Consider the following 17408-nt stretch of genomic DNA (forward strand, 5'->3'; position numbering starts at 1 on the left):
AACATATTATCCAATGTATGTAACCATATAGGGAAAATCGGATGTATGATCTCATGTTAACCATATATGGAAAATGTATGATCTCACTGAATCCTTTGTCTTAGAAATGTATAAAACCAGTTGTATCAGAGTTCTCTCCTTGTTCAAAGCTTCAGGTACAAAACTGGCTCTGAACCTTGCGCAATAAAACTGTCTCTGGCTGACCCAGGAATGTTGTTTGGTCTCATCATTCCACAACATTAGGATACAAGAAAACGAATGGTCCAAAGACACTGAGCTGGATGGAGGTTACAACCTGCATGTCCCATGTCCTGAGATACAGTAAATAAATAAATAAATAAATAATTTTATTTCTATAGTAGTGTCCAAAATTGTGGAAACCTTTTGGGGAAAGTGTATTTTCTAAAACTAGCTAATAATACCACTTTTTTTGGCGTAGTACCATAAAATTATATATCAATGGAAAGATAATTTAAACAAGAATGTAATGCAATAACTTTTATGAAGGATTTGCTATTAGAATAGCAGTTACAGTATAAAGAAGAAAAGTGAAACACGTAGAAAAAACGAGATATACAAAAAGTATCACGTCAGTTAAGGTTACTTGGGTAACCTTTAGCATGAATTACGGCCTTACAACGTCTTCCCATGGAGTGAACCAAGTCTTTTAGTTCTGCAGCTGTTATAATGTGAAACCAAGATTGAATGATTGCTTCTATTAACTGGGTTTTATTGCTGGGTCGCTTCTGACAAGTTTCTTTAGTCGGCTCCATAGATTTTCAATTGGGTTAAGGTCTGGGCTATTCCCAGGCCATTCCAGCAGTGGAATATGATTATCTTGAAACTTCAAAAAAAAAGTGGTGTTATTAGCCATTAAATCTCAAAAATACACTTTTCCCAAAAGGTTTCCACAATTTTGGCCACTACTGTAACATCTTGTGTGGATCCCATCAGGTTGAAGTTAAATGAAACCTGCAGGGTCATAGGAGTTGCAGTTCTACGCTTCTGAAGCGGAAAGGTAATATCCCACCCACCAGAACAAACCACGTGAAAAAGCTTCGCGGAACGTCACCACGCACGTCGACGTCTTCTCGCCGTCCTCGGGCGCACCGCTTCCTGGGAGCAACCGGAAGGAAGGAGTCTGGCAGCCGAGACTGGGACAGGAAGGGAAGAGTCACCGGGCGCCATTTTGGGAAGCGTTAGGGCTCCTCTTCTCTGCACTCGAACCGACGAAACTTGTGGCCTGCTTCGGACTGTGGCGCCAGGGAGTGGCCTTCTTTTGCCACGGGCCACGAGGCGGTCGGGGCTTGAGCGGGTGGCTCGCCGCTCCTTCCGTTAGGTTGAGGGCAGGAGGAGGAAGCAGTCGGCAGTGGGTGGGCGAGGGCAGCTCGTGCAGCGGTGCCTATGGTAGGCAGGCAGGCAGGCAGGCAGCGAGCGAGTAATTTTTGGTGGGAGTCTTTTTCGGGGCGCTGAGAGGGGATAGCAGGGAAGGGTGGGCGGCGGGGTCTGCTGCCAAGGAAGAGGGTTGTGGGTGAAGCTTTTGGGCCCCGAGGGTAACGGAATGTTCGCCTTTAATGCTTCACAAAGGGGGAGTGTGTTACACTACAGAAGGGCCTCACATGTGATATAATTACAAACGGCGCAAAGAAAACCCCCCAGAAAAAACGTGGGGTGATAGGACATAGCATCTCGCTTTGTTGCAAGAAGCTTGAAGAGGGGTCCCTTGACTACTAGTTGTGAAATATGAAGTTCCCGAGGCTCTTGAGCCCTTGGCTTGCCCTATGATGAAAAGGGGCATCAGGAAGTGTGCTATAGAGATGTATCCACGATCCTGAGGTGTGCCTGTTCCCTGGTAAATTTCCTTTGTTTGGCCTCTGCTTTTGGAAGAAGAACGAAAAAAAAAAAAAACATTGCCAGGCTGTGGATTTGCAACCATTCGATACCTACAGTTGCCTGTTCTACGAATTAGAATGGCTGCCAATATAGAAGACCAGCATTCTTCAGAATGGTGATTGCAAAACTTTATTTTAATTTTAGCTCGTGGGGAGGGGGAGAATTAAGGTTTGGGTAGGGTTGAGCCAATTTGAAATATGCGTCTACTAGCAAAGCCTTATTACTTGACATTGTTTATGTGATGTACTAACTATTTTTAAGTAGGTATTTGTTTTTAAAAGCACACTAACTTTTCCATGTTGTAATTAAAGGTAGGTAACATGCAACATTCTAGATGTTGATGGACCAACTCCCATGTGCTGTAATGGCTGCTGATACAACAACATCTTTTGAAATACAAATTATTCACTTCTGAATTGAAAGATACTAGGTATTGGATTATTCTTCTGTACCTCTAAGGCAGGGGTGTCAAACTCAAGGCCCGTGGCCTGCATCTGGCCCGTGGGGTGTTTAGATGTGGCCTGCAGGGCCGGCCTCGAAACAGCAAAGGACCAGCCCGTGGTGCCTCTGCCTGCGAAAACAGAACTTTGGGGGCATGGCTCGCCCGCTCCCTGTTTTTGCTGGCAGAAGACTGCAGGAGCCTGTTGTGGCCAAAAACGTCCCGTGTCACACCCACCATGGCCACTGCAACCCCACCCCTGCCCTCCAAGGTCAAACACAACCCTGATCCGGCCCTCAATGAAATTGAGTTTGACACCCCTGCTCTAAGGTGAGGATTCTAACCTACAACTGATATCACAGTCAAAACTGAGGAAGAGGGAAGAAAAGTAACTGCATCCCCTTTGTACTTATGGGAGGGCAAGGCTACTGAATTGTGTCATGTTGACCTTTTTGATAGGAACTCCAAATGAAATTCCCAAGGGAGGGAGGTTTGAGGTAAAAGGAATAATGCAGTAGGATGCATTATTTAGGATCTTTAGGATGCCTCATATGCAAATTTTGTTATGCTAATCAGGAATGATTACTCTTTGGGTTTCAATTTAGTTCTTTTAAAAAATTGAGTTTTGTTTTCAGAATTGCTTGTTTTTTTAAAAAATGTATTTTCTTTCTGTGATCAATTTGGATTTGCTTTTTTATTATTTTATCTAACCTTATATTTTAGTTACTACTAACCCATAGGACTGATCCAACTTTTCTAGGAGCTAACTGCCTTTTGCATGTGAAAGGATAAAGTATTTCTATTCAATAATATAATCATATTCCCTGAAGATGACTGCTTTGGTTTCTGCTATAAAAGACTTTAAAGCTGAATACACTTTCTTGATTTGGGTTGGTCAGTGTGGATTTTTTAAATAAGTAAAATAAAGTTAGATAAAATATTTTAGGGCTTTATAGAATAGAGTAAAAAAAACCCTCATCAATAAAGATTTGTAATTACAACAGCTTTCTGAGTGAATGTAGTCTTAGTAAAGTTGTTCATAGAATTCTTCAAAGAATGCAATTTCGTGAGAAATATTCTGATTGAGTTTTTTTGACAAGTAATTGAAACTGTATTATTGTATTTGTCCGAGCTGCTTGGGTAATCCATTTGATGTATTGTACAGAAAAGTTCTATTTGTTACAGACAGTACTAGCTAAATAGTTGCCAGCAGTTAGACTGGGGGAAATTTGAATTTTAACGAAGAGTGAGGTGTACTATTTAAAAAGCAGTATTTTGTAACAAAAAAAATTCAAACCAAAACCACTTTCTTAGACTTGATTCAAGTTGAAATTGACATTCTGCTTATGACGACATACTGCTGATAATATCACAGGCTTATAGGTCTTGCGTAGTTGACCAAGATATCATGGTAACACTTTCCAATTAAATATAACTATTTTAGCCATCAGATGTGGATGAGTATTCGTTTTGTCTCATTCATTACTTGATAAAAATGTATTCCTGGGCAAATAATGTTGAATTTTGTTGTCTTGGTAAAATTTGTGTGAATATTGACAATTTTATTTTTGACTATTTTGTAATATATAGGCAGCTTTAATTTGTTCTTGTTTTTATTGTAAGATGTCCTGAGAATTTGGTTGTAAGGCAGCTAGGCATAAACACTCTTAAAGTTACTCCTATCACCAGAACATAATAAGAGGGCAAGCTCTTAAACTGATATTGGAAAATCTCAGATTCTTAATATTAAATGTGAATCTAATTTATTGTGGCATTGCTCACATACATGAATCAAAATTCTAATTGTTGAAAAACAAAATCCAGTTATCTTGTGGCACCTTACAGACTTACCATAACATACATTGTAAAGGAGGAGAATTGTGAAATTAAGAAAAAAGTATGTCTAGGTATTAGTTGAGCAAAACTGCTTATGCTTGCCAGTTGGAGTGACTAAACACATTTTGCTAGCAGGAGAAGTCGAATTTCTCAGTGCATAGTACTAAACAGCACAGAAGGCACTTCTATTCTTGCTGGCAGGAAAAGCATGTTGCTCATTTAAGATGTGGTAATGTTGTGGCCTGTATGCGGCCTGTGCGGCTGGTGGCTGATTCGGACAGCGAGGAGGCTGGTGTGCTGCGCCAACAGCCTGTGCAGCTGGCACTCGAGTCGAACAATGAGGCTAGAGAAGATGTGGTGCCAGAGGCGGGGATTCAGCCAAGGCCTTCAGAACCTCCAGAAGCTCCCTTAAGTGAAGAGGACAAAGAGGAGGAGCCTCTTCTCGATGCATGGGTGCGCAGAGCTGCCAAAAGGCAGGAGTGGCTCCTCAGGAGGAGGTCTCCTCGAGAGTAAGGCTTGGGGCTAATCGGCCACTCCCTTAGCCTATTTAAGGAGGAATGCCGACTGAAGCAATTTGCAAGGAACAACTTCGTTCACTCTCCTCCATGCCTTGATCTTAGTTCTTTGCAAATTGCTTCTGGGCTTTCTGCCAACCATAGTAAGATTAAGATTATTTATTCTTTGGATTCTTGTAGGCTGTTAAGAAAGTTAATTAACAGCCTTTGTTTGTAAAAAGATTTATTTAATTTAGTAAACTAAGGTTTGTACAGACTGTGCGTGTGCTGCATTCTTTGGGGTCTGTAGCTGGGGCAGAACAGGTAAAGATCCCAGAATTCTGGATCGGTGGAATATGCAACTGGTTGTGTTCTAGCAACAGTCTAAAATTGCCGTATTTTTCGGACTATAAGACGCACCTTCCCCCCCCCCAAAAAGGGTGAAAATCTGGGTGCGTTTTATAGTCCGAATGTAGCCCCGCTCACCCTCTGGTGATCTCCACCGTCAAGTGAGTCTCGGAGGACGAGGTCGACTACTTCTACAAGAGATACAGGGGAGGACCCAGGCTGACAGGTGGGGGGTACCATCCTGGACAAGGCTGGCTTTTCCTCTCCCCGAATCCAAAAATGAGGCGTTCGACAAGGGGGGAGCCTCTGCCATCCCACTGCCCTAACCCTGTGGAGGAGACCCAGCAGAGAGCTCCCACCTGGGGAAGGAAGGTGAAAGGCAATCTCCCTGAGCTTTCGTGGGCAGGCGCCGCTTTTGCCAATGGGGATTCCTCGGGTCTCAACTCGCCTCTTCAGAGGCAGCTCCGAAAACAGTGCTGGGGAAGGTGCGAGGGGGTTAGGTGAGGGAGGAAACTGACAAATGTGGCAACACACCAGTGAGGTGCAACACCAACTTTGCAACAGTGTGAAGAGATCACACCTCCTGCAGAGCTGGAAGGCTCCCTCCATCTGCCTGGTATTCCTTCGCCTTTCCTTCCTTGCTCCTCCCCCCCTCCCCAAAAGCAGAGGGGATCACATCAAGGAGGAGGATGAGGCCAGGGCCAAAGCTGGCCTCGTCCAGGATGGTGCCCCCCCCCCACCAGTCAGCCTGGGTCCTCCCCCATATCTCTTGTAGAAGTAGTCGGCCACGTCCTCCGAGACCCGCTTGACAGTGGAGAGCTTATCCGGGTGCAGCTTGCCGTGGGAGCACAAACAGGCCGTGTTGTCGATGGCTTTGTGGGGGCGTTGATTCGTCCAGCCACTGCTGCAGCCATTCCAGGGAGACAAAGTCATAGGGGCAGCTTGAGGGTGGGGGGGCAGAGGGCCAGAGCATCAGCACCCCTAGCTCCTCCGCCTCTCTTCCTCCAACACTGACCACGGCGCGTGCAAAGTTAAGAGCTTGTATCTTCCCCCTCCCCTTCAAACGGCTGATCCACCCCCCTTCCCGGCTCTGCAATGTGCATCGGGGAGGAAAGCATTTTCAGGTGGCAGTGCTGTGATGCCCTCCCCGAATCCAAAAACGCGGCGTGCAGCTGGCGCTGCTACCTGAAAATGCTTTCCCCCCTGGTTCCCCGATGCACATTGCAGGGGAACTGGCCGCCACCTGAAACGCAGCTCTGCGAATTGCATCGGGCCAATGGGCGGCGGTGGCTGGAAAGGAGGGACGTTTCGCTTTAGGGGCTCCTGCTCGGCTCCCGAGTGTGGAGAGGGCTTAGGCAGCGGCGGAGTCTCCTCACATTGCTGGGGAGTGAAGTCATCGTGGCCATTGTCTGCTCTGAGCTGCCTGCTGAGTGGCCAGAGGAGGGACCAGCTGCGAACCAATGGGGCCCGCCATGTTCGCTGAAGCCGCCGGGCAGATTCCTCCCCCCCAAACGTCCCGAAGAGGCTCGTTCCTCAGGCTGTGCCCTGACCCAGATTCCCGCCATCTGTTACCGCCTGAAAATGCGACGTGCGCGGAGGCCGAAAATGTCCCAAGAGTGGTGGGCGGTAGGTGGGCGGGGCTACATTCGGACTATAAGACGCACCCAGATTTTCACCCTGTCTTTGGGGGGAAAAAGGTGCGTCTTATAGTCCAAAAAATACGGTAATTTTAGACTGTTGCTAGAACACAACCAGTTGCATATTGCACCGATCCAGAATTCTGGAATCTTTACCACATCTTAAATGAGCAATATGCTTTTCCTGCCAGCAAGAATAGAAGTGTCTTCTGTGCTGTTTAGTACTATGCACTGAGAAATTTGACTTCTCCTGCTAGCAAAATGTGTTTAGTCACTCCAACTGGCAAGCATAAGCAGTTTTGCTCAACTAATACCTAGACATACTTTTTTCTTAATTTCACAATTTTCAACAATTAGAATTTTGATTCATGTATGTGAGCAATGCCACAATAAATTAGTTTCACATTTATTTATTTATTATTTATTTATTAATTTAATTTGTATACCGCCCTTCTCCCAGAAGGGACTCAGGGCGGTGAAGAGCCAAAATTAAAAAACATACAAATGCAAAAGTTAAGATAATTAAAAGAATTAAATCATTGGCTACCCAAATTTAAAACCCCAAATCCATAAAATTTAAAATCCCAATTAAAAAACCATTTAGGCTAGGCCGGCTTGATGAAATAAAAACGTCTTCAGGGCTTTACGGAAGGTCCGGAGGTCCGGGATCAATCGTATTCCAGGAGGCAGCTCATTCCACAGGGCGGGTGCCCCCACAGAGAAGGCTCGCCCCCTGGGGGCCGCCAGCCGACATTGCCTGACCGACGGCACCCCGAGGAGGCCCTGTCTGTGAGAGCGTATTGGCCGGTGGGAGGTTATCGGTAGCAGCAGGCGGTCTCGCAAATACCCTGGCCCTAAGCCATGGAGTGCTTTAAAGATGAGAACCAACACCTTAAAGCGCACCCGGAAGACCACCGGGAGCCAATGCAGCTCGCGCAGGAGAGGTGTTACGTGGGAGCGCCACGTCGCTCCCATAATCACCCGCGCGGCCGCATTCTGCACCAGCTGGAGCCTCCGGGTGCTCCTCAGGGGGAGCCCCATGTAGAGAGCGTTACAGTAGTCCAGGCGTGACGTAACCAAGGCATGAGTGACTGTGCACAAGGAGTCCCGATCCAGAAAGGGGCGCAACTGGCGTATCAGGCGAACCTGATAAAAAGCCCCCCTGGCCACGGCCGTCATATGCTCTTCTAAAGACAGCCGTGTGTCCAGGAGGACGCCCAAGTTGCGAGCCCCCTCTGTGGGGGTCAATGACTCGCCCCCAATAGCCAGCGATGGCACCAGCTGGCTATACCGGGACGCCGGCATCCACAGCCACTCGGTCTTGGAAGGGTTGAGCCGAAGCCTGTTCCTCCCCATCCAGACCCGCACGGCCTCCAGACACTGGGACATCACTTCGAGGGCATCATTGGGGTGGTCTGGGGTGGAAATGTACAGCTGAGTGTCATCAGCGTACAGATGGCATCGCACCCCAAAACCACGGATGATCTCACCCAGCGGCTTCACATAAATGTTGAACAGGAGCGGCGAGAGGACCGACCCTTGCGGCACCCCGCAAGCAAGGCGCCTCGAGGTCGACCTCTGCCCCCCTGCCAACACAGACTGCGACCGGTCAGAGAGATAGGAGGAGAACCACCGCAACACGGTGCCTCCCACCCCCAGTCCCTCCAGCCGGCGCAGCATGATACCATGGTCGATGGTATCAAAAGCCGCTGAGAGGTCTAACAGGACCAGAACAGAGGAACAACCCCTGTCCCGAGCCCTCCAGAGATCATCCACCAATGCGACCAATGCCGTCTCCGTGCTGTACCCAGGCCTGAAGCCGGACTGGCACGGATCTAGATAGACGGTTTCATCCAGGAACTGTGGGAGCTGTCGCGCAACCACACTCTCCACAACCTTCGCAACAAAGCGAAGGTTGGAGACCGGACGATAGTTTGCCAAAACGGCCAGGTCCAGAGAAGGCTTCTTGAGGAGGGGCCTCACCACCGCCTCTTTCAAGGCGGGAGGCAAGAAACCCTCTCTCAGAGAAGCATTTATGATCCTCTGGAGCCAGCCTCGTGTTACCTCCCAGGTGGCCAGTACCAGCCAGGAGGGGCACGGGTCCAATAAACGTGGTTGCGTTTAACCACCCCAGGATCCTGTCCACGTCCTCAGGAGTCACAGGGTCGAACTCATCCCAGGTAACATTCTCAAGACCAGCCTCAGTCACCCCGCCGGGATCTACCCAGTCAGAGTCCAAGCCTTCCCGAATCTGAGCGATTTTATCGTGCAGATACTGTGCAAAATCCTCAGCCTGCCCTTGCAAGGGGTCTTCCCGCGTTCCCTGATATAGGAGGGAGCGGGTCACCCTAAACAAGGCGGCTGGGCGGTTATCTGCCGATGCAATAAGAGCGGAAAAGTGGTTACGCTTTGCCGCTTTTATCGCCATTAGATAGGTCTTAATATGAGACCTAACTAGTGTTCGGTCGGATTCGGAGCGACTAGCCCTCCAACCACTCTCTAGGCGTCTTTTCCGGCGCTTCATCTCCCTCAGCTCCTCGGAAAACCAAGGGGCCGGGCAGGTTCGGCGTCGGGTCAGAGGCCGCAAAGGCACGACTCGGTCCAGAGCACCGGCGGCTGTCCTATCCCAGGCAGCCACCAGATCTTCAGCCGAGTCGTGAGCCAGAGTTTCAGGAACTGGCCCAAGCTCCCTCTGGAACCTATCAGGATCCATCAGGCGCCTGGGGCGGAACCACCTGGTCGGTTCCGCCTCCCTGCAGTGGGGTGCAGCGGTCAAAAGGTCCAGTCTCAGGAGAGAATGGTCCGACCATGACAGGGGTTCAATAACTATATCCCCTATATCCAGACCACTCCGCCACTGACCAGAGATAAAAACCAAGTCCAGAGTGTGTCCTCCCACGTGAGTGGGGCCATGAATTAATTGTGTCAGGTCCATGGCTGTCATGGAAGCCATAAACTCCCGAGCCATCCCAGACGCCCCACCGGTAGATGGCAGGTTGAAATCCCCCATGACCAAAAGTCTGGGGGTATCAACCGCCACCCCGGCAATAACGTTGAGAAGCTCGGGCAGGGCCGCTGTCACGTGGCAGGGAGCCAGGTACGCGATCAGCAGGCCCACCTGCATCCCATGGCCCCACTTCACCAGGAGAGACTCACATCCGGCTATCTGAGGTACAGTGGCCTCCCTCGGATCAAGACCTTCCTTTATAACGACCGCCACCCCCCCCCACCCCTGCCCTGGGCCCTTGGCTGATGGAATGCGCGGAAACCTGGTGGGCACATCTCTACGAGGGGGACCTCCCCCTCTTGGCCCAACCAGGTCTCTGTAATACCTGCCAGGTCCGCACCCCCCTCCTGTATTAGCTCACAAATGAGGGGGGCCTTATTAACCACGGACCTGGCGTTGCACAACATCAGTCTAAGGCCTGGGCTCTGAGACTCTGGACAGCTGGGGAGACGAGAAGAGTCATGGGGGCCGAGGCATGCCACCGCTTGAAGATAGCGGGTGCGTGCCCCCACCACCTGATGTGGCCCCCTACTCCCGCCATATCTGCCCCTCCCAACCACGGTCCTGATAGAACTGCCCTCCACCCTATCCACACTGAGCTCCTCCACACCCCGCTCCCCGCCTTCCATTCACCCTGTAACGGGCCTGACCTATGCCCCTCCCTCCCCACCCCCCGCCCTAAGCCCCTTAAAAGATTACAAAAAGACAATTTTAAAAAACCCCACAACCCCCTCTTTGCGGCATGCATTTAATATTAAGAACCTGAGATTTTCCAATTTTTCCCTTCCTTTTTTTTATCAGTTTGAGAGCTTGCCCTCTTATTATGTTCTGGTGATAGGAGTAACTTTAAGAGTTTAAGACCCTCCCCCCAGAGCATGTGAGGGGTCTCTTCGGGGAAAGCAAGTAGTCCCTGCAGATCGCAGGAGCACCCCAATAAGTTTTCTGGAAAAGAACTTCTCAGTAATCGATGCCCTCTTTCCCAGCTGAGTCTCTGAGGCACCTCTAACTTGCAGGAGGAGGAGGAGGGCGGCGTAAAGCAGCACCACCTTAAATGCTGGTAGGCAGAGGCAGAATTTTTTTTCTTGTTTTCCTCTCCAAAAATTAAGGTGCGTCTTATAGTCCGGTGCGTCTTATACTCCGAAAAATACGGTACTGTCTCATTAAAAGTTTTAACTATCCTGGCGTACCTGAGAAATATGTATCATAAAAATCCAGTAAACGGGAATATACGGTAATGTCATTTTTAACAAAGTTTTTGTATCACATGTGGACAGTGTCTGGGCCTCCAATGTCAATTAGCATGGTGAATGATACTGGGAGTTTCAGTCTAACAACATAGGACCAAATGTAGGAAAAGAGTGATGACAGTTTGGACAAAAACAGTTTATATAGGTAGCCCTTGACTTACAACCACAATTGAGTCCAAAATTTCTATTGCTAAACAAGACAGCTGTTAAGTGAACATTGCCCCATTTTACAACTTTTCTTGTGATAATTGTTAAATGAGCCACTGCAGATGTTGAGTTAGTTGTTAAGGATATTGTTGTGTTAACCAACCAGCAGAGCGTAGAGCACAGGGAAACGGTGCTGAGAGCGATGAATAAAATACATACAAACTGGTTTATCAAAGTTTTTACTTTATAGTGAAAAGCAATCTCATAGTCTTTAAGCAATCCAAGTCTTTGCCAGTCAAATCAGTCCAGTGATACAAAAGTCTTCTTACCATACAAAACAGCAGTAGGTAATAATAGCAGCACATACACGCTGGTAACAGATCACGATGGTAGCATCTCCACACACAATGGTAGCATATCATCAATGACTACATTTCAGCTCCCTTCTTAAATGCAGTTACAACAGAGCTTATCCAATCAGGATACAATGACTCAGCAGTACTTCTTAAAGTCATATAATACATATTCATGTTAAAGTCATAGAACACATATATTGTCCATATATTGCCTGGACAACCTGTTAGGCTTACACCATATCCTAACATTAGTAATATGGATGTTAAATGAATCTGGCTTCCCCATTGACTTTATTTGTGAGAAGGTCACAAAAGGTGATCACATGACTCCAGGACACTGCAGCCATCATAAATACATCCCGGTTGCTAAGGGTCTGAATTTTGATCACGTGACCATAGGGATACTGAAATGGTTATAAGTGTGGAAAAACAGTCATAAATCACTTTTTTTAGTGCCATTGTAACTTTGAACAGTCACTAAATGAATGGTTGTAAATCGAGGAATACCTGTAATGTATAGGTTTACTTATGACAACTTTCATTGTGACTAGAATTGGTAATTGACCTGTCAGAAATCTGTTGATTGTATTATTGTCATCCCTGGCCATGGAACCAAGCTACTGTATGCCTAGATACTGTTTTTTAGTGGGAAGCAGCAGTGAGGGAAGTATTGTCTATCTTGGCGTTACCAGAGATTCCAACTTCTACGAAGCAAGTACTTGATAATATTCTTTCATATAATTGGTTGTTATTCTGTCTGTTGAATTGAGAAATTTGCTGAAAGCTGGTTTCACAATTAATTAATTTGATGTATACTATATGGAGAACAAAGTAAAGAGATTATAGGAAGGCGGGGCTGACGTCGCGACGGGACGATGGAAGGTTTCGGCACTCCGAGTCCACCGCCGATATCTTCACCGCTGGACAGTCCAAATCGGAGCTCACTGTCCCGTAGAGACTGATAGAGGAGGGCACATCCTGCTGATCCCAGGGACACCGCAAAGTCCCTGGTTGATCCAGGAGAAGCCCTTTTTTCCGGTGCTGAAGAGACAGCCATTAAGCTGCTGAAGTTGGGACAGCTCTGAACGGAAGAGAATGAGTGAAAGTGTTACGATCTGGTGAGAGGCTTTTTAAACCTAGATTTTAAGAACACCCTGGAGTGCAAATACAATTAGAATTGAAGATAGAAGAAATTTAGCGGCAGAATTGAGCCTGAACTTAAGTTAATTTTCCTAAAATATAAACTATTTTCATTTGTGGATGCTTGTGGAAAGTTCTCTTTTTAAATCTGACTGGACTGGATTGGAAAGGAGATTTTCTTTTTTACTTTTTCATATACTAAATTTTTGGTGCCTTTTGAATCTATAAGTTTCTGGATTAGTTTTGTTATTTCCTCTTGGTTAATTTTTACATTTTAATTCTCTTTTACATTGGCTTTACTGTAAATTGGAGATAGAAGGAGAGTGGAAGAAACAAGAAATATTGCCATCTAGTGGACTGAAACATTGTATTTCTTTTTTTTTCTTTTTTTCCACTGATAAAAGAAAGTAGCAACTGTGTTATTTTTCAAGGCCACTGAGCTTGCCTATAGACAAAACTTATAAGAGCATCAAAGTGTTTACAGGATTGTTTATACAGGTGCTCTTTGGAGAAAATATTGCTGACAGGTGGCTAAAATTTGAAAGAAGAAGATAACTGACTCTGGAAAGAGAGCTGTGTTAGGATATGGTTTGAGCCTAACAGGTTGTCCAGGCAATATATGTGTTCTGTGACTTTAACATGAATATGTATTGTGTGACTTTAAAGTTTTACTGCTGATTCATTGTAATGCTGAGTCATGCTGTAATTAGATAATCACTAGTTGTAAATGTATTTAAGAAAGGTACTGTAACTATTCAGTTGATATGCTACCATTGTGTGTGGAGTTGCTACCATTGTGCTATCAGTGGATGGATCTGCTACCATCATGGTTTGTTACCAGAGTGAACTTGTTCTTCTAACCAACTACTGTTTGTATGGTAAGAAGATTTTTGTATCACTGGACTGATTTGACTGGCAAAGACTTGGATTGCTTAAAGACTATGAGATTGCTTTTCACTATAAAGTAAAAACTTTGATAAACCAGTTTGTATGTATTTTATTCATCGCTCTCAGCACCGTTTCCCTGTGCTCTACGCTCTGCTGGTTGGTTAACACAACAATATCCTTAACAACTAACTCAACATCTGCAGTGGCTCATTTAACAATTATCACAAGAAAAGTTGTAAAATGGGGCAATGTTCACTTAACAGCTGTCTTGTTTAGCAATAGAAATTTTGGACTCAATTGTGGTTGTAAGTCAAGGGCTACCTATATAAACTGTTTTTGTCCAAACTGTCATCACTCTTTTCCTACATTTGGTCCTATGTTGTTAGACTGAAACTCCCAGTATCATTCACCATGCTAATTGACATTGGACACTGGACTGATTTAACTGGCAAAGACTTGGATTGTTTAAAGACGATGAGATTGTTTTTTCACTATAAAGTAAACTTTTGATAAACCAGTTTGCACATCTCTTATTCATTGCTCTCAGCAACGTTTCTCTGTGTTCTACACTCTGCTGCTTGGTAACACAACAATATCCTTTTTTACTTTCACTTCTTCACTTTTTAACTATTTTTAATAGAACTAGGTCTGTGCTTGTAGACCTTTAGTATTTTTAAGTTTTTAGAACAGAATTTTTCTTTTTTCTTTTCTCTCCTTTTTTTATTATTTCTGTTTATTATTCTCCCTTTTACTCTCCCACAACACGTTATTGTTCAATTGGATTAAGGCATACAAGAGTCTGAAGAAATGATTTTCTGGACTTTTTTTTTCTCTTTAACTTTCCCTTTTTCCTTTTTTTCCCCTTCTTCCCCTATTGTTTGGGTACTGTTACTTAATTTTGTTTTTTACCTTTCTACCTGACTGGATTAGGGCACACAAGAGCCTGAAAATTGTTCTCTTTTTGGTTTTTTTTTCTTTTTTTTTCTTTTTCTTTTTTTTGCCTATGGTTATTTGGGATAATACTTGCTATCCATAAAAACGGATTAGGGTTGAGAAGAACCTGAAGACATCTTATTTTACTGTCTTGATTTGGATTACATATAGAAATGAGTAAAAAAGCAGCAGTTGTTAGCTCTGCTGGATCGACCCCTTCTTCATCACCAGCGGGAGGACAATGATCAATACAGGCAATGTTGCAGCAGGAAAAAGAGAAAGAATGTGAGAAAGAAAAGGATGCGACAATGCAGATGATTCTACAAGGAATACAAGATATAAAATTAAAAATAGAGAAAATTGAACAAAGAACAGGGGAGACATATGGAAAAGTGGAGAATATACAACAGATGATAAAGAAATATGAGGACAGACTTGAAAAAATTGAAGAAAAGCAGGAACAAAGAGATAAAAAAATTAGAGATATGGACAGTAGATTAGAAGAGGTTGAACGTGATAAGAGTGGTTTAGGATGGGAGATGGATAAATCAGAATTCTACTTAAGATTTCAAAATGTGGAAAAAGAGAAAGGAGAAAATTTGGCAGAAAAAAAGATAGAAATCTTGGCAGAAGCACTAGAAATTACCAAAGAAAAAATGTTTGATGGTATTGATGAGATGTATCGAGTAATATACTAGATATGCAATGAGAAATAAACTACCAAGAGAAGTCCATATAAGATTTACCAAGAAATCAATCAAAACACAAATACTGCAGATTACAAAAGAGAAAACACTGCAATATAAGGGTAAGGAAATTGTGGTTCTCAAGCAAATACCGAGAAGAGTGAGAGAGATGAGAAGAGAATATCAATTTTTGACAAAAATACTGCTCCAGAAAGGTGTGAATTACAGATGGCTGATACCAGAAGGCTTGGTGTTTACATGGCAATTGCAAAGATTTAAAATAGACTCAATTGATAAAGCCAAAGCATTCTATGCGGAATACCTAAGAGAAAAGGATATAGAATCAAGAAGGGAAGAGCCATTGCTTCAGTTGCAAGAGGAGGATCTAGTGATGATTGAAAAGGCGGAAGGCGTACTAGAAGGCGCAGTAGGAGGCACTGTAGAATATAAAGAACAATGTGAATTGAGATCCACTAGATCAGCAAAACCTTTATATAAAGTATAAATATGGAAGAGAAAAAATTGATTACAGTGAATATAAATGGACTCAATATAGCAACTAAAAGAAGAAAAGTATTTCACAAATTGGAGAAATTAAAATTGGACATAATTCGTTTACAAGAAGTGCATATTAAAAAACATGAACTACTTTTGGTACAGCCTAAACTAGGGAAATTATTTGCCTCATTGCCACAATGTAAGAAAAGAGGAGTGGTTTTGTATATTAAAGACACAATGCCAGCGGAAGAAATTTATGCAGATGAAGAAGGAAGAATTTTGATGGTGGAAATGACAGATAACAACAGGAAAATATTGTTAATAGCGATATATGCTCCAAGTGACAACCAAGATGATTTTTATAGAAAACTACACATGAAATTAATTGAGTTGGATTATGACAATATTTGTATGATGTGAGTGTGAAGTTTCCGAAAGATGCCCTAATTAATTAATGAGCCATGAGCCGAACTTCAAAAGAAATACAGTCATTTATTAGGAGCACCATTTCGGCAATATTCGGATGCAGTTAGAACTAATCCCACGTAGATTTACGTTCCCCTATGACCCTGTCTCTCCCCTCCTCTCTGGCCATGTCATAAATCACATTCTCCAATTAACCACTTTGGCTGGCTGTGAAATCCAACACCCTCCTTCTGATTGCGGTCAGGAAGAATGTATGGAATGCACTTCAGTTAGGGAAATCAATCAGCTCTATCAGTTCTCCCTCCCTCCTGCTCATGGCAACTTGAAAGCTGTGCAAATTGACAGGGAGATTTTAATGGAATAGTGGATGGGAAAATGGACTATAATACACAAAAGACAATAAAACAAAGTAGAAGAATTCTGCCGAAATCTTTCTTTAAGATGATAGAGGAAATAAACTTAAAAGATGCATGGAGAGAAAGAAATGCAAAAAATAGACAATATACGTTTTATTCTAATAGACACTTATCATGGTCTAGAATAGATATGATATGGATGACAATGGAATTGACTTCGAATATAGAAGAAATTGCTATAGAAGCTAATACTTGGGCAGACCATAATCCAATGACGGTGAGATGGAAAGGACAAAGGAGAAGGTCCAGATGGACTTTAAATACTACAGTATTAAAAGAAAAGGACTTTGTACAGAAAATGGAGAAAGAATTGGCTTTTTTCTTTAAAGAAAACAGAAAAGAGGATACATCAATGCAAAATCTGTGGGACACTATGAAAGCTTATGCCAGAGGCCTGATAATTGACTATATAAGAAAAAGAAATATTAAGAAAAGACAAGCGTATAAAACGTTGGAGGATGATTATAAGGACTTTGAAAAAGAATTACAGAAGTTCCCACAAAAAAAGGATATTAAAATGAAAATGGACACAATTAAACATAAAATGGGATTAATAGAAAAAAGATTTAGCACAAAAAATTAGAAATGCTAAACAGAACTATTTTTTTTTTTTAATAAAAAAGTTTTTATTTTCTGATCAAACAAGTATACAATATAAACAATCATTCATACTATCATCAGAAAAAAAGAAAAAAAATCAATTTGGTAAACTCAATCTTCAACCCCTCCTCACCACCCCCCACCCCCGACTTCCCAGAACAAAAACAGGGCATAGATTTCACCAAACATTCGCTAAAATAAACTAGCTAACTGCAAGATTTAATAACTCCCAAGACCCCTTAACTCCCCTTTTACAATTTCATCAACCTCCCTTTATATAAACACAAAGTAACATGTAATCCAATAACTCTAAGAATTTTAAAACCATTAACAAATCTTAAACATTCAAACCTAAAAACATTTTTCCCCCTCCTACTTTTCTCAAAGTTCAGATATTTTGAAATCTCATAACAAAAA

At 43.8% G+C, this 17408-nt stretch overlaps 1 protein-coding gene across 2 annotated transcripts in view; it reads left to right on the top strand.

Moving 5' to 3' along the window:
* The first annotated feature begins 1162 nt into the window (after positions 1-1162).
* LENG8 (leukocyte receptor cluster member 8) overlaps positions 1163-17408 on the top strand; it is a 113032-nt gene continuing 96786 nt past the window's right edge. For both annotated transcript variants that reach the window (XM_070944409.1, XM_070944410.1), the window contains exon 1: positions 1163-2008. In XM_070944409.1, the coding sequence (XP_070800510.1) occupies positions 1971-2008 (38 nt within the window). In that variant the 5' untranslated portion in view covers positions 1163-1970. The remainder of the gene's footprint in view (positions 2009-17408) is intronic.

The sequence above is a fragment of the Pituophis catenifer genome, unplaced genomic scaffold (genome assembly GCF_029215685.1).
Source record: "Pituophis catenifer annectens isolate HBS135680 unplaced genomic scaffold, rPitCat1.0.hap2 SCAF_5, whole genome shotgun sequence".
NCBI classification, from domain to species: Eukaryota; Metazoa; Chordata; class Lepidosauria; order Squamata; family Colubridae; genus Pituophis; species Pituophis catenifer.